Source organism: Daphnia carinata, chromosome 4 (genome assembly GCF_022539665.2).
Source record: "Daphnia carinata strain CSIRO-1 chromosome 4, CSIRO_AGI_Dcar_HiC_V3, whole genome shotgun sequence".
Classification (NCBI taxonomy): domain Eukaryota; kingdom Metazoa; phylum Arthropoda; class Branchiopoda; order Diplostraca; family Daphniidae; genus Daphnia; species Daphnia carinata.
Window position 1 is genome coordinate 3,608,427 of NC_081334.1, and position 15,604 is coordinate 3,624,030.

Genomic DNA, 15,604 nt, shown 5'->3' on the forward strand with positions numbered 1-15,604 from the left:
ACACACTTCCTCTTCCGTTCTAACCCACCCAACCCCCCCCCGCAACGTAACCAACTCCGTCCTTCATTGCAACAATTCCCTCTCGTCACGTTGTCTCGCAACTTCATTTTTTTTTTAAATCACTTGATTTTCCCTTTGTTTGTTTTATGTAAAAAAAAACTATTTTTGAAATTACCAATTTAAAAACAAAACAATAATAAATTTTAAATGACGTGCAATGTGGCAACGTCGCGCTACTACTACTACTACTACTACTATATTTCCCTGCTACTACACGCAGTGTGGTGCGCTGGTGTGGTGAATGTGTTTTGTGTGTACGTGGTTTCCTCCTCCTCTCTTGCCCCGTTTCGAATATAAAAAAAAAAAGAGGAGGGACGTTAACATTCGGAAGAAGGAACTTGACTTGCGTCCCCACCATCCCCTTCTTCTCCTTTTCTCTATATATACATACACACCCAAGGGGGAGTGGGGGGGGAGGATGGCAAGAAGATGAAAACGGGAAAGAATTCACGACGGGTAAAACTAAAATAAAATAAAAATGTTTGAAAAAGAAGAAGAAGAGGGAGGCAAGCGTCAGAAAAGAAACGACGACCGAGAGGAGGGAGGGAGTGAATTATAAATAACTGTCTATGCGTGTGCGATGCGCCCCAGCTGACAAGAGCGAGGCAATAAGGAGGGAGCTGCGGTGGCGTCGGAGGGTGGCACACGGTCGATAACTACACACACACACGCACGCAAACTTTCCGGCCTGTCCTCCCGATATCGACGGATTCAATCATTCCTCTTTTTTTTTTTTCAATTGGATTTCACAACGATTCAACGAAATAATTCAATACATCAACATTGAAATTTAAAGAGGAAAAAATGCGTTTAAATAATAGGACAAAAGTAAATAAATAAATTCGATTGGTTTTTTAAGACTAGAATTTTAAAGCGAAATTTGCGACACCCCCCCCCCTCCCGAAAAGAAAAGTTGTGTTCACGATGACGACGTCACCTCCCCCTCCCCCCTTTTTGTTCTCCATCGCACCTCCTCGTGCGTGAGCGGTGTTCGCGCGCGCCCCGATCAATAATAATAGAGGGGTCGTATCCTTCATCCCCCCCCCCCCCGACGTTGGAAATCGGGCGCCGCTGCGCACCATCTTCAACGATTTTTTTTCCCGCCAAAATTATTTCGTTTCATTTTTTTTTCTTTTTGTTTTAACTTGTCGTGATTTTTGTTTAAAAAAAAAAGAAGGTGGAGGAGGTGAGGGGGGCAGGGAGGAACAGATGACACCTAGTGACCCCAGTAGGACTCATCCGGCATGCGACCTTTTGACGTGTTGTGATCGTAACAAGAAGGAAATGGGTACCCTGGGCATCCCGTTGATGCCCGCCAGCCAAGTGGGGGATTCTTATTGTTTTCACATTGCGCACTTCTTTTTTTTTTTTTCGTCTTCTTCAAATTTCATCTTCCTGGGCTTCTTGCCAGTTCAAAAGATCACGCAACCCAATTTGAAAATAAAAATTGAGGTTCGAAAAATGTCAGCGCGTATCAAAAAACGAAGTAGAAAAAAACAAAACACGTCGACTCATTTTAATGCATTTTTCAAAGATAAAGATAAAATGATCGTGTGTATGTTTTTTTTCAAGGGACACGACAATCAGCTGTACAAAGAGACCTAATTTTTCAGGGAATAATTTGTCTCATCGTTTAATCACGCACACCTGAAAACCGGATGGTGCCTGTTCGTCCACGGCGCTCTAATCAGCAACGGAAAAAACAAAAGAAGGACGAAATCAAAAGTTTCGGAGAAAACGTCGACATCGATGTTTCATTATTCAAAAATGATTCTTTAAAAAAAAAATTGATTGAAATAATAACAAAGAAAGAAAAAAAAAACGATTTGCGAAGTGAAATTCTTCGTTTTTGGCATGGCGCCAAATTTGAATGTTCAATTATTTGATCAAATTCAAATTGGCGGGATCAATTAAAATATTCCTCAAATTTTAAATCGTTTTCTGTGTGTCTGTGTGTGTGTTAAACCCAAATCTAATTCGAAGAAAAAGAATGCCATCATATAAAAAAAAGGCCAAGGGCCTGAGCTAGAGCTGCCGTTTTCCCTACACCCCTCGAGGCTATTTTTGAAAGAGCGACTTTTCATGACGGACGGAGCAGGGAGAGAAGCGGCAGTGGTGCGTGTTGAAAAATACCCAAAAATAAATTTAAAAATAAAAAAACACACACACACAGGGACAGACACACACCCAAGGTAATCAGAAGAGGAAACGGATATATTGGGACATTGACTGTTCCAACTGGTCCGCTCCGCTTCGCTGTGTGTAGGAGAACGAACGCGTTCAAACAACCGTGAAGTGGAAATATGTTTCGTTTCTTTCTAGTCGAACAAAATGCTCTGCTGCAAGAGAGAGAGAGAACTACTATTTAAAATACAAAAAAAAAAAAGAAGAGAGGCACAAGTCAATAAACAACTGATGGCCAACCACCTCCCCCCCCCCTCTCATCTATTTTAACTGGACAGTGTAGGTACAAATTCGCTATGTGCGAAGTCTTTCATACGTTTCTCTCACCGGAAAAACTTGAAATCCTCAGAGTTTGAAAAAAGAAAAAAAACGTCGTCGACTCGATCGAAAGGCGACGTTGCCTCTCTGAAAATAGACGAGCCATTTAAAAAAAAATTTATATATATATTCGTTTTTTAGAGGGAGGGTTTCTTTAGATCCGACCGTTCATCCAGCACTTCTTCCTTTCCACTTCTTTTCGGAGAGACCCCGAAAAAAAAAGAAGGTGGTAAAGTTTTTTTTCTTCTTTTTTCGTTTTTTTGAAGGGCAAATACTTTTGTGTGGTGTGTCCTATGGGGGGGGAAGCTGACCGGGACCCGCCTCCAGGGGCTTTTAAAAAAAGAATAACACGTCCTTCTTCTTCTTCTTCTTCTTCTTCTTCTTCTTGTACTCCAACCTTTCATCCAAACCCTCCTTTTTCAGTTGAGTTTCTTCTACTTCTTTTGGCTGTGTGTGTGTGTGTGCGCCATGGCATCCATTTTTATTTATTTTAACAACCCCCCGGCCTCATAAAAATGCCTTTCGTCTTTTTTGGAAGTTTTTTTTTTTTTTTGTGGGGAGTTTTTCTTTTATTATTATTTTTCTTCTTCTTCGTGTGCGTGGAACTGTACCGAAAAGCTCTCTCAACTTGTCTCTCTATTTTTTCTTTTTGAATATTCTAATTCGAAAAACTGGCACTTCCAGTTTCTTTTGATTAGTAGACTCGCACATGGGGGTCAATCAGAGCCTCTAGCGGTTGGATGGAAAATTTTGGCAACTGAATTTGATGACGTAGGGTAGTGGGGGGGGGGGACTTTTGTTTTTTGTTTTTTTTTTCTGATCCTTTCGTGACGTTGAATTTATTTCAGAACGTTTAAAAGAAATTGCGTTTGAGGAAATTTTTTTTTGTTATTTTTGAAAAAGGCGGAATGAAATGATAAAACAAGTGAGTAGCGAATGGCGGGAAACAAGATGCCGGATGAATGCACTCCGCTTATGTGTGAAGTGAATGGAAACGTTTTTTTTCCTAGTCTTTTAGTGGGGGGGGGGGGGGGGGTTCTACAGGGGGGGGAGGAGGAGTGCCGCCATTTTGTAGGGAGGGGATTGGGTGAAATTTTTTTTATTTCATTTAACGAAAAAAAAGTTCTTAACAGTTTCAAAATCCGAGCGCCTTGGGGCTAAACCGAAAATATTAGTGAAGGGGGGGGGGGGGAGTGGGAAGAAGAAGATGACACAAACACAGACGGACGACATATCCCCCCCCCCTCCTTCTCAACATGCCTTCTCTACTATTGCCCCTGGTGGCTAATGAAATGGAAACCAAACATGAAAATGTCAACTTTTTTTTTTTTTTTTGCCGGTATGTCTGTGTGTGTGTCTTTGGGCTTGTGTGTGTAATAATAATCTGTGTGGCGAAAGTCGGCGACTTGCATACATAGAGCGATAAGATTACGATTGGGAAACGGAAATTTTTTTTTTCCATACACACACACAAGATGGCCGACACACACACCTGAGGAAGGGAATTAACTATTTGACACAATCATTTTATTTATTTTTAAAACTGGTGTTTGTTTTTACCTGGCGAAAAAGAAATGGACGACAAACCAAAAATTCTTTGATTTCAGGATTAAAGATGGCGGCAGCAGTCGATGACGAATTGCATTCCAAGTGATATGATTCTTGTGTTTCTTCTTCTACTGATTTTTTTTCAAACTTTTGATGTAGGATTTATTTTCACACGACACAACACGAGGTAATAACACACGCACCGCCACACTATTTCCTTTATCTTCTTTACGTGAACGTTTTCAGTTTTGTTATTTTTTCCTCAAACGATTATCTCCTCCAAATGTGGCCGACAAGATATTCTCGGTTTTTCTTTTTCAATTTGGACCCTTCCAATAAACGAAAAGGTGGCAAAAGAGGAAAAAAAAAACACACACATCCACACAATATAACATACACCACCACCAAACCACTCACACCACTCGCACTTGAGCCGCGTTGCTGTAGCTGCTGCTGCTGGTTGTTCCTACTCTTACTCCACAGCTGATGGAATCCTCCATCTTGGACGCGACTGGCGGCAAATATGCACAGGCAAGGCCATTCGGTCTGGGCCTGGCGCGCACACACACACACACACACACACACACACTATTTCTCCCCCCTCCCCAACAACACACACAGAAATGCCCCTTCCTTCCTTTTTTTCTTCTTTCTAACCGGCTTCCTAAAAATGAATGTTTTTAGGCAGCAAGTCAACGGCAAATTTGTTCAACGCACCAAATAACGTCTGTGTTTCTAATGGACAGATGGAAATCGTGAAAGAAAAAATGAATTAAAGCTGCCCCGGCAATGGAAAAAAGAAACAGACACAAAAAGTTTGGGATAAAGTTGTGGCGGGGGGGGGCACACACAGGGGAAGAACAATGGCCGCGCGCTGAGTTGTCTGCTGGTTTTCAGAACTCTCGACACTTTTAACGAATAAACACACACACACGCCAATTTTTCGACAAATTTTCTCGTGCAACACACAATTTCTTTATTTCTTTTCAGGGTGTATCAACGTTGTCACTTTGAACTCCCACGAAAAAACAAAACAACGGGAGGATTTGTCCGAGAAAAAAAAAAAGAGTGACGACAACGACGCCGTGTGTGTGTGTGTGTGTGTATGTGCACAGCACGGAAAATGGGAAACCGTCTGTGGAGACCCAAGCAAAAGGAAACAGAACCGCATTCACACACTCACATGCCCACTCGTGATGCCTTCGCCACCCCGACTCTGAGGCGCTTTTTGTACTACCAATCGCAAGCTGTCCCCTCCGAAATTTCCCAAAGCTTCGGCAACCAGCACTTCCCCCCCTCAAGCACGCGCGTCTCCAACCCAGCCCTGAAACCGAGACGGCGACGATGGCACTTGCGGTGCCATCTAGCGGTCGTTATTTACATGAAGAATCGGTGTCAAATGAATAAGAATAATAAAAAAATTTCGCTTGTTGTGGGGGGGAATGGTGGCAAAATATGACGAAGGATAAAAAAGAAATGAAGAACGATTGACAAGAAAAGACGTGAACGGTCTAGAAAGGGAGAGAGTAGATCTGAGGAAGAGAAAGGTTGAGATTGGTGTTTGACGTATTTGGGGAAATGGCCGTCTAATATAACTTTTGCGTCATTGGCATGTTTTTTTATTACGCACTGCAAACTCCGCAGCAAGGCACAACAAACCCCAGTTTTGGTTCAGTTTTGTTGTGACAGTGCATAGTCTGGTTCAACGTCATTCAGTCGTGTCGTCACACGCTTCGAAATTTTCTCACAGAAATATCAAAAAGTTCTTTTCGTTTCTACTTTCTTTTCATTCCGCTCTGTGATTTTCCGACTTGCGGATACGAGAAAAAAAATCCATATTTTCTGCAACAAAAAACGTCAAAGCCGTCAATCGGAACCCCCCACTAGGGCCATAGTAGCCCCGAGGCCAAGGACCTGCGCGTTAGTACTCAAAGTAGCCTTCCTTTGTTGTTGTTTTGTTGCTGGGTCGTAGGGTTGTCAGCTGTTTTAGGCTTCGCCCAAGTTCCTTTCTTTTATTCGCATTTTTAACTCGTTTCTCGCCCAAAAGTGATGAGCAAAATGACGCAGACTTCTTTCAAAGAGCGTAGGACCTACGGTGAGCCACAGTTTTGCAACAAAACGTAGTTGTCTTGTTTTAATTGTTTTTGTCCGACGATTGCTTGATAATACAGGTCAGAGAGTTAAAGATGCTGATATGGTGAGGGAGCTGCACCCTAACAAGATTCCTATCATTGTTGAGCGTTTTGCTGGAGAGAAAAATTTGCCTCTATTGGACAAGACCAAGTTTCTGGTTCCCGATCATGTCACTGTTGCCGAGCTCATCAAAATATTGAGGTAGCTATCTCATCTCGTTCTGCCCTCAATTTTTGGGTGGCACTTGAACTAAGATTATATGTAGAGGGCAGCACTTCTGACTTTGTCTCATTAAATGTGTCATAACCCCATTTCGAAATTGTTGCATTGCAACATTCTCCTTTGTCCACAGACGCCGCATGCAGCTGAATCCCAATCAAGCTTTCTTTTTGCTGGTGAACCAACGCAGCATGGCCAGCATCTCCATGACCATGGCTGAACTCTTTCAAAGGGAGCAAGATGAAGATGGCTTCCTCTACATGGTCTATGCATCTCAAGAAACTTTTGGCTACTAGCTGCAAGCTCTACAACAGCCCAATCTCTCCACCTCCCGTTTGATCCTGATTTCGACACAAAGAAAACTAAGTGTATATAAAGTTAGTTTCCAATTTGAAGCAACAATTGTGACAGGTTCGTTCAGACACCTTCAGAGGGATGCTACAATAGTGAGGCACACCGTCTTAGATTCTGTTTCTGTGGACAGCAGTGGCTATTATGTCAGGAAAACTTTGGGTCATTTATTTTCTATAATCTTGAACCATTGAATTGTTGTTTTTTTTTTGTGTGTGCTTTTCGTTTCGTTATCGTATTTCGGTTTTTTTTTTTTCGATTTCGTCTCGTCGGATTAGTGTTCAACTTGCAGTCTTATTCTATTCGCCGGCTTCTGTGTTGTCACGAGACACAAAGAAAAAGAAATGATAAATGTACAAAAAAAAATAATAATCCATTTTTGAAAGTGTGTCTGTAATTGGTATCCGCGATTTGAAATTTTGTTGACCTGTACACCGTTTGAATAAACGTATTCAAACCTCAAAAGAAAAAAAACGACCAGGCTTCTAAAATCGATAAAAGTTAACTCAGACAAGACTCGGCTTCGTGTGTGTGCACAAGGATAACAATCTCGATAAAACGTACAGACGTCACGCTATGGAAAATACACACAAAGATAACAGTAACTCGTCCACATAAGGAGCATTGTGTTTGGTAGATACAAGCCAATCGATCGTCTAGAAACGTCCCAAATTGTGTGGACACAAAGGTCTGTTTATTTCGACATTAATTAACGTGTTAAATTGCACTTACACGAATCGCAATAACAATTAACTGTGTACGTGTAGATGGCGATGAAATTAACATGTTTGCTACTGGTAGTGGTGGGCACCGTCACCGGTATTTACGTCGATGAGCCGCTACTCTACGACACGTTTCCAACCGACTTCATGTGGGCAGCGGCAACGAGTGCCCATCAGATAGAAGGCGGATGGGATGCTGACGGTAGCCGCCGAAATGACTTGACCATTTCTAGCTTTTTCTAAAATAAAAATAAATAAAACATGACAAGTGAAACTACACAAAAAGTAAAATATAGAAAATAACGTCTCCAACACGTTCCAGGTAAGGGCCTGAACATTTGGGATGTCTACACGACCAACTCGAGCAATGTGTTGGACGGTTCGACCGGACAGACGGCCTGCAACAGCTACAATTTCTACCAGAAAGATGTTGACGCCCTACAGAGTTTGGGAGTGAGTTAACACATTAAATTTGTCGATCTACAGCTACTACTACTACTACTTGCTACCATATACTTAAGCCCCCCCCCCCCACTCCCCACCTGCCATGCTATACATAACAAAGGGTCTTATTATTTTCTGATGATGATCTATCCCAAAAGGTGTCTCATTATCGTTTCTCCATCTCCTGGGCCCGAGTCCTACCCAACGGCATCGGTCAAGTTAACCAGCCGGGCGTCGACTATTACAAGAGATTGATAGCCGCTCTCAAAGCCGCCAATATAGAACCCATGGTGAAAATGAATTTCTATTTTTTTTTTTATTTTTTAGAAATGATTATTTAAAAGAGAAAAAGAGGTCGATGGCATTTGTTTAACCTTTTCCACTATCTCTGGGTTAAAAATAATTTTTTTTCAAACGTAAAACAACTAGGTGACTTTGTACCATTGGGACTTGCCGCAATCGCTGGAAGATATGGGCGGATGGCTGAATCCTAGCATTGCCGACTGGTTTGAAGAATACGCCCGCCTTTGCTACACGGAATTCGGCAATGATGTAATTATCTATTTTGCCATTGTCCACGTCACAAAGCAACTTTTTGCGCATTACTACACGACTTGCTAATTTTTTTTTTGTTTCTGGCCAAGGTCAAAATCTGGATCACCATTAACGAACCATGGGTTGTGGCTTACCAAGGTAAAATTCTACAAGAAACCAGTCGTTCCAAAAATTGTCATTTAGAAAGACATTTACATTTGTTTCAGGGTACGGATCAGGCATTAACGCTCCCGGTACATGTTTCTCTCGACTTGCGCTCAATAGATTATAAGTAAAACGACAGCAATCATTTAAAAAAAAAAAACCCCAAAAACAGGAAGGTATGGCCCTGGAACTTTTACCTACCAAGCTGGACATAATTTGATTCTAGCTCATGCTCGAGCTTATCGTCTTTACGAGTCGGAATTTAAACCGACACAACAAGGTTATACCTTTCTACAATTTTAAATAATCATTTAATTGAATTGGACTTACTTTCATAATTGGGATGATCGTCGGTTGTGATGCAAATCCAACAGGTAAGGCAGGGATCACGTTGAACATTAACTGGTACGACCCCAAAGACGATCAAGTTACCAGCCAAGATGCGGCCGAAAGAGCCATGCAATTTCTAGGCGGTTGGTTCGCCAATCCAATTTTCGGCAACGGCGAATACCCCGCAATTATGAGGCAAAAGGTAACCTACACAGAAAATTGTTCTTTTTTTTTTAATTTACACACTTAACATGAATTCAAAAGGTGGACGAGAAAAGCGCTGCCCAAGGTTACAATCCGTCGCGATTGCCCGTCTTCACGGCCGAGCAGAAACTGTTGGTGCAGGGCAGTTCGGATTTTTTCGGACTCAATTATTACACGGGTTCGTTGACCATCGAAAAGATCCAAGACATCAGCATCGTAGACTATAGCGCAGATCAGGATATCGAAGCTTCTTACGATCCAGCCTGGTACGGGTAAGTTTTCTTCCCCTTTTCCTTTTCCAGTTTTTGGCATCGACTTCTTCCAACACCTGCAATTGATTTGAAAAAAAATGTCAAAATACAGGTTTTTTATTTTATTTAAAAAAAAAAAAATAAAGATCGGGTTCCGGTTGGTTGAAAATCACTCCTTTTGGCATGCGCAACACTCTCAAGTGGATCCGTGATCGATTCAACGATCCCGACATTATCATTACCGAGAACGGTTACAGCGACAACTCTGGTAATCTTGACGATATGATGAGAGTTTACTATTATAAGCATAATATCAACAACGTCCTCAAAGGTATGTAGAATTATTGCATTTTGAAAAAGACTAAGTCTAAACGTTTTTTTTAAAACGTCCACAGCCATTAAGGACGGAGTTAAAGTAATCGGATACGCCGCTTGGAGTCTAATGGATAATTTCGAATGGGGAAGCGGTTACACGTAATTGATTTTTCCATTTAATTTTTTTTTTGTTTGTTTGTTAAGAAAACAATAATTAACTTTCATTTGGCTTCAGGCAAAAATTCGGAATTTTTAGCGTGGATTTCGCTACGGCGGATCTCAATCGGACGGTCAAAGCTTCTGGTCGTTATTACGCCCAATTAATCCGCGATAACGGGTTTACTGCCGACCAGCCTTGCAATAATTACCCAATCAGCAATTAACACACTTAATCAATTTCGTTCTACATTTACAATCAAAATAAATGTGGCAAAAAAAAAAAAAAACAAACAAACAAGCAAATAATAAAAAACAACTTAAGCATTTAATTAGCTGGGGCTTTCATTGTCTGCGGCCTTTGTGATGGACGCCATCCAAAATCCGTCCAAAGTCAAACAGATAACAATGAGAATGTGATTCAATAATAATAAAAAAAGAGAAACACGGCAGAAACAAATAATAGCGTGCAAAGTTGGCCCGTTAAAATACAAGCAAAAGATAACGAATGGCTGTCATGGCAATCGCTCAAACTCGAAAAATAAAAATAAAAAATTATTTTGATAAGAAAAACCTGACGATATACGAAAATGCACCAAGCAACCGGTTGTTACTGTTGGCGTTTATCTGTTCGGTTAGATCATTTTTCGAGACATCGCCAAGGTGCATTATTATTAAGGTTTTGGACATTTCTTAATAAAAACGAAAAGAGTGTGAGAACAAGAATGGCCAACATCAACTGGATGTGTTGCTTGCTAATGGCTTTACTCGTTGGCAACCATCACATTGTGCCCGTCTCTTGCATCTTCGTCGATGAGCCGCTACTTTACGACACGTTCCCGCCCTCTTTCGTTTGGGCTTCGGCCACTAGCGCTCACCAGATTGAAGGCGCCTGGAACGTCGATGGTAATAAAAAAAAAAAAAAAAGAGAAGCCAAAACAAAAACATTTGATTCTATTCGATTGAAACACGCAACACGGAAAACACGTTTGAAAACACAGGTAAAGGACCTAGCATTTGGGATACCTACACATCTCAGCCGGGCATTGTTGCAGAGGGAGCGACCGGTCAGACGGCCTGCAATAGTTATTATTTCTATCAGAAAGACGTGGACGCCCTCAAGAGTTTGAATGTAAGAAGAAAGGCAAAACAAAAACAGGATATATGCTAAATAATATCGGCCTAGCCTCTTCTTGCATTTGTTGTGCTAATTCTTACGATGACGTGAGTCCCTTCTTTTTTTTTTTTGCATACATCAGGTGAGTCATTACAGATTCTCCATTTCTTGGCCGCGCGTTTTGCCCGATGGAATCGGACGTATCAACCAACCGGGAGTCGACTACTACAAGAATTTGATTGCAGCTCTTAAAGTGGCAAACATCCAGCCCATGGTTATTATTTTTTTTTTTTTCATTTTTTAAAAAATAATATAAACAAGCCGCCATCTTGTGCCCCCTTCGTTTTTCTCAGATTTCTTTTTGCTACTCAGGTAACCTTGTACCACTGGGATTTACCGCAAGCGCTCGAGGATATGGGAGGTTGGTTGAACCCAGCAGTGGCCGACTGGTTCGAAGAATACGCCCGCCTCTGCTTCACTCAATTCGGCGATGACGTACTATACTATACTCTTCTTCATTTAGACGATAATATCGCTTCCATTCTTTTTCCTCATAAAAAAAAAAAAAACAAAAAAAAAACAAACAAAACAAAATGTTGCGTTAGAGCCACAGGCTCCTTTCCGTGTCTTGCACACGACGACGCATTTTGCTTTTAATGTCGAGCTTTTATTCAAGAAAGAAGTCGTGTTAAAGTCAACGTCTTTTTTTTTTTTTTTTTACTTCCCCCCTCAAACTGTTTTCAGGTAAAAATATGGGTCACCCTGAATGAACCTTGGATCAGCGCCTGGCAAGGTTATATTTTTTTTTTTTTACATTTTCCGGTATTATTTAGAAAAAAAAAAGTTTGTCGTAAATCTTGATATTCATCTCGGAATATTCTCTTTCTTCTTTGTCCTTCTATTTTTATCCTTCAGGCTATGGACTCGGAGTCAGCGCACCAGGTATGTAACACGAAAACACCATCTATCCCTCCCTCTTTCCTCCTCTTTTCTTTTAACATCTCACACACACAAACACAGACAGAATTCTTCTCCCCCCCCCCTTCTCCTCCTATTTTTGTTGGGATTCTTATCTCTTTTAATATGCTTGCTCGTCGTCTCACAAGCCAAATATGGACCTGGGACGTATACTTATCAGGCCGGCCACAACCTGATCCTTGCCCACGCCAAAGTCTACCGACTTTATGAATCTTCTTTCAAACCCTTTCAACAAGGTAAAAACAAAACAATAACAAAAAATTTATGGTTCACAGTTAGAGATGGTAGGAGAAACGCTAGCCAATTTGAGATATTGTGCCAAATTGTTTGTTTTTGGTAGGGAAGGTAGGCATCGCTCTCAATGTTAATTGGTACTCGCCCGCCACCGACCTGACGGCCGACGCGGATGCGGCTGAGAGGGCACTCCAATTTATGGGCGGATGGTTCGCAAACCCGATTTTTGGTAGCGGAGATTATCCGTCAATCATGAAACAAAAGGTGGGCATTTTTTTTCTTGAAAAAATTCAATTCAATTGGGGGAAAAACAAATGTCGGTTAATGAAACAATGAATTGTTTTTAAGATTGCGGAGAAGAGCGCACTGCAAGGATTCAATCAATCGAGATTGCCGGAATTCACAGAAGAGCAAAAGATTTTTGTTCAGGGTAGCGCAGATTTCTTGGGTATCAATCATTACACGAGTTTCTTAACGCAGGACAAACCCAGTGACATCAACGACGTCAGTTACGAAGCCGATCAAGATCTTTACGCTTATCACGATCCGTCTTGGTACGGGTGAGTATTTCTTTCGAGGAGGCAAATTAAAGATGTTTTTATTATTTTAATTTAATTTAAAAAAAAAAGATCGGGATCGCCGTGGTTGAAAGTCACGCCGTTCGGATTGCGTAAGCTCCTCGTTTGGTTAAGAGACGGGTTCAACGATCCGGAAATGATCATCACGGAGAACGGATGCAGCGACACGGCCGGCAATTTAGACGACATGCTGCGAATTTATTATTATAAACACTACATTAATAACGTCCTCAAAGGTATTTCAAAGAAATTCATTAATTTAAGAGTGGAAAAATGTGGGTCGATATGTCGCTAAAATTGAACGCAGCCATTAAAAACGACGGAGTTAAAGTTACTGGATACACGGCCTGGTCGCTCATGGATAACTTTGAATGGCGCGCTGGATACAAGTACACACATTTTGAATCCCCACCTTTTCTAAAAATAGCATTTGCATACTTAAAAAAAAAAATTCTTTTAAATATGTAAAGTGAAAAATTTGGGCTTTTCAACGTGAATTTTACGTCACCCGAACTCCCGCGGACTGCCAAAGCTTCGGCAAATTACTACGCGCAAATCATCCGCGACAACGGATTCCGAACGGATCAACCGTGCAATAATTATCCTATTGCTTAGCATAGTCTGCCTAAAAATTAACGCTTCAAATATCAATTCGCGATATTTTTTTGAAAATATATTCACCGTTTAAAAACAAGTTGTTTGGATTTTCAATCGATTCTCACGGAACATTGGGATGCGCTACGATAGTTGAGATCGATACGGCAAAGTGTTTAATGCCCATCGCTAGTTGAATAAATGGCATTCATTTCCCGATTGCATTTGTGCCCGTGTTTAAAATTTCAAATAACCCGCGCAACTCTACACGACCTTGCAAAATAAAAAAAAAAGACTGACGATCGCATTTTATGTCGTTAAGACGTTTACCTGCCGTGCCACGCTGAGTCCCCCGCACGTTTGCGAATCAACCCCAATGTCAATATAAGTTTACGGATACATAAATAATAAATAACATTGGTCCAAAAATAGGACGCAAGTGTTGGCCTTCCTTAGTTTGTTGACAACGTTTTGCGAGGGAAAAAAAAAAGATAAACAAAAACAACATCGTTTAAAAGAGGTACGCAAAAAACCCACCGGCCGCAAAATTGCGTGTTTGAAGAACCCAATGTGCAAGGCCAGAATCTTTTGTTTCCTCACACATCCTACGCAACATATGGTCAATACGTGACGTCAGTGTGGTAATTTCAGACGATATATATGCGACTTCAGTTTTCGCATCCTTCCATTCCAGAGGTAAGTTGTCAAATTCTTAGTTCTCTTTCAATTCTTGGGCTATTCCTATACTTCCGAGTTAACATTCTTTTACTTGCATTATAAAGACAATTTTATAAACGGAGAAGAATCTTAACCTGCAAAATGGCCAGTTTTTCGTTAAAAGTAAGTCGACAATTACATTTAACTTTATTTCCTCAATCACTTTTATAATTATGCAAAATAGCATTTCATCGCTATTGCCCTGATCGCGATTATCTTGGAGACGTCACACGTATCCGGTAAATTTTCTGTTGGGTTTTCTCGCATAAGTACCTCACTAAATAAAAATCCCTATGCAAATCAGGTGGTTCTTTCGGTCCCTGTAGCGGGCAGAGGCTTGACACGCTGGCCAAGGGTCAGTACATGTCTGCAAGTCAATGCGTCTCTATGGGAGGCACCTGTTGCGGGCGGGACAGCGTTCGTGATCACAGTAACCCAACATTTAAGCAAATCACCTTACTCCGCCCTTATAAATTAATTCAAATTCCAAATTTTAACAGTCAATGAGGACCCGAGAATCATGAGCGCCACTGATAGATGCTTCACTTGCTACAACAGCAACGTCTCCGTGAAATGTACGGGCACTCTGATCCGATTTAAACCTGGCCTCCAGGCCGACTGGTGGGTGACTGCGGCTAAATGCAATCAAGTCGGCGGTACCTGTTACCAAAAATCCGCCACGTACGCGTTCAGTCCTCAATTCATGACAACCGATCAGGATTGCATCAATTGCTATTCCGGCCAAGTGTCTCTACCGTGCGGGGGAAGACTGCTGGCTTCGAACGATTACACAGCAAAGGCGTGCACTGCATTCGGAGGCTCTTGCTGCGACGAATCTCCTACTGGTTCAGTTTTAGAAGTTAAAAACATGAGATGCAAATGACACGTAACATTCAATATGCCTACAGGTGGGGACGCTTTCAATGCTGGAACATTCCCTAACCCGGAATCGCTGTCGTGCCTCTATTGCTACAGTGGATTGCCCGCAATCTGCGGTTAAAGGTAAAGCGAATCCCATTCCACTGACACGACGCATTATTGTTAAAATTGAACGTTCAATGAACATGTTGAATCATTATGCAGCATTAAACGAAGGTCTGAAATACACATACCAGAACTCTCTGAAAGGGTAGTTTCAGCGATTCAATGATGGGTTTCAAACAAGGCGATTTTCATATTGATCGAACAAAATAAATCAGAAGCTTATCAATTTTCTCGTTTGATGACGAGAGAACAAAATCAAGAGGCCGAATATGGTAGTCCGATCTAGCATCACCATTTGGAAAAATATGTTAGAAAAATAGTAACATTAAATCATCGACAAGCCACCATTAGTTGCCCGCTTTGTGCATTCAATGTCAAATGATATCAAACAAAACCAAATCTATTCAAACATCAAAGAGAAGTTGGTGCCTTTCCGCTATGCAAAAAAAAAAAAAATCCAGTGTGGAT

General features: G+C 41.2%; 4 protein-coding genes and 1 long non-coding RNA gene across 5 annotated transcripts; 4 read left to right on the forward strand and 1 right to left on the reverse strand.

Annotated features, from left to right (window-relative positions):
* Positions 1 to 5,670: 5,670 nt before the first annotated feature.
* LOC130694357 (microtubule-associated proteins 1A/1B light chain 3A-like) lies at positions 5,671 to 7,287 on the forward strand. The gene is made up of 3 exons (XM_057517436.2): positions 5,671 to 6,205; positions 6,282 to 6,444; positions 6,596 to 7,287. The coding sequence occupies exons 1-3, from the start codon at positions 6,160 to 6,162 to the stop codon at positions 6,756 to 6,758; spliced, it is 372 nt and encodes a 123-aa protein (XP_057373419.1). The 5' UTR covers positions 5,671 to 6,159; the 3' UTR covers positions 6,759 to 7,287.
* Positions 7,288 to 7,567: 280 nt separating this feature from the next.
* Positions 7,568 to 9,146, reverse strand: LOC130694376 (uncharacterized). Its single transcript, XR_009002002.2, has 2 exons — positions 9,009 to 9,146; positions 7,568 to 7,774 (listed from the first exon to the last, which is right to left on the reverse strand). It is a non-coding gene; the product is annotated as an uncharacterized LOC130694376 (long non-coding RNA).
* On the forward strand, positions 7,581 to 10,179 carry LOC130694365 (lactase/phlorizin hydrolase-like). The gene is made up of 12 exons (XM_057517443.2): positions 7,581 to 7,737; positions 7,858 to 7,988; positions 8,138 to 8,269; positions 8,409 to 8,531; positions 8,624 to 8,672; positions 8,741 to 8,767; positions 8,851 to 8,958; positions 9,053 to 9,210; positions 9,273 to 9,484; positions 9,610 to 9,794; positions 9,859 to 9,937; positions 10,014 to 10,179. The coding sequence occupies exons 1-12, from the start codon at positions 7,581 to 7,583 to the stop codon at positions 10,159 to 10,161; spliced, it is 1,509 nt and encodes a 502-aa protein (XP_057373426.1). The 3' UTR covers positions 10,162 to 10,179.
* Positions 10,180 to 10,641: 462 nt separating this feature from the next.
* On the forward strand, positions 10,642 to 13,484 carry LOC130694333 (lactase/phlorizin hydrolase-like). The gene is made up of 12 exons (XM_057517403.2): positions 10,642 to 10,840; positions 10,936 to 11,066; positions 11,194 to 11,325; positions 11,424 to 11,546; positions 11,796 to 11,844; positions 11,967 to 11,993; positions 12,158 to 12,265; positions 12,370 to 12,527; positions 12,612 to 12,823; positions 12,893 to 13,077; positions 13,149 to 13,230; positions 13,312 to 13,484. Exons 1-12 carry the CDS (start codon positions 10,660 to 10,662, stop codon positions 13,454 to 13,456), a joined length of 1,533 nt encoding a protein of 510 aa, XP_057373386.1. The 5' UTR covers positions 10,642 to 10,659; the 3' UTR covers positions 13,457 to 13,484.
* A 712-nt stretch (positions 13,485 to 14,196) lies between these two features.
* Positions 14,197 to 15,273, forward strand: LOC130694353 (uncharacterized). The gene is made up of 5 exons (XM_057517430.2): positions 14,197 to 14,275; positions 14,337 to 14,391; positions 14,457 to 14,582; positions 14,653 to 14,997; positions 15,061 to 15,273. The coding sequence occupies exons 1-5, from the start codon at positions 14,255 to 14,257 to the stop codon at positions 15,150 to 15,152; spliced, it is 639 nt and encodes a 212-aa protein (XP_057373413.1). The 5' UTR covers positions 14,197 to 14,254; the 3' UTR covers positions 15,153 to 15,273.
* The last annotated feature ends 331 nt before the right edge of the window (positions 15,274 to 15,604 follow it).

Excerpts from the sequence above, each read along its gene's own strand:
- LOC130694357 (XM_057517436.2), top strand. The coding sequence starts at position 6,160 with ATGAGCAAAATGACGCAGACTTCTTTCAAAGAGCGTAGGACCTACG. Across the intron at positions 6,206-6,281 it reads CAAAGAGCGTAGGACCTACG|GTCAGAGAGTTAAAGATGCT; the intron begins GTGAGCCACAGT and ends TTGATAATACAG. Across the intron at positions 6,445-6,595 it reads GAGCTCATCAAAATATTGAG|ACGCCGCATGCAGCTGAATC; the intron begins GTAGCTATCTCA and ends CTTTGTCCACAG.
- LOC130694365 (XM_057517443.2), top strand. The coding sequence starts at position 7,581 with ATGGCGATGAAATTAACATGTTTGCTACTGGTAGTGGTGGGCACCGTC. Across the intron at positions 8,673-8,740 it reads ATGGGTTGTGGCTTACCAAG|GGTACGGATCAGGCATTAAC; the intron begins GTAAAATTCTAC and ends CATTTGTTTCAG. Across the intron at positions 8,959-9,052 it reads ATTTAAACCGACACAACAAG|GTAAGGCAGGGATCACGTTG; the intron begins GTTATACCTTTC and ends CAAATCCAACAG.
- LOC130694333 (XM_057517403.2), top strand. The coding sequence starts at position 10,660 with ATGGCCAACATCAACTGGATGTGTTGCTTGCTAATGGCTTTACTCGTT. Across the intron at positions 11,994-12,157 it reads ACTCGGAGTCAGCGCACCAG|CCAAATATGGACCTGGGACG; the intron begins GTATGTAACACG and ends TCGTCTCACAAG. Across the intron at positions 13,078-13,148 it reads CATTAATAACGTCCTCAAAG|CCATTAAAAACGACGGAGTT; the intron begins GTATTTCAAAGA and ends AATTGAACGCAG.
- LOC130694353 (XM_057517430.2), top strand. The coding sequence starts at position 14,255 with ATGGCCAGTTTTTCGTTAAAA. Across the intron at positions 14,583-14,652 it reads GGACAGCGTTCGTGATCACA|TCAATGAGGACCCGAGAATC; the intron begins GTAACCCAACAT and ends AAATTTTAACAG. Across the intron at positions 14,998-15,060 it reads CTGCGACGAATCTCCTACTG|GTGGGGACGCTTTCAATGCT; the intron begins GTTCAGTTTTAG and ends ATATGCCTACAG.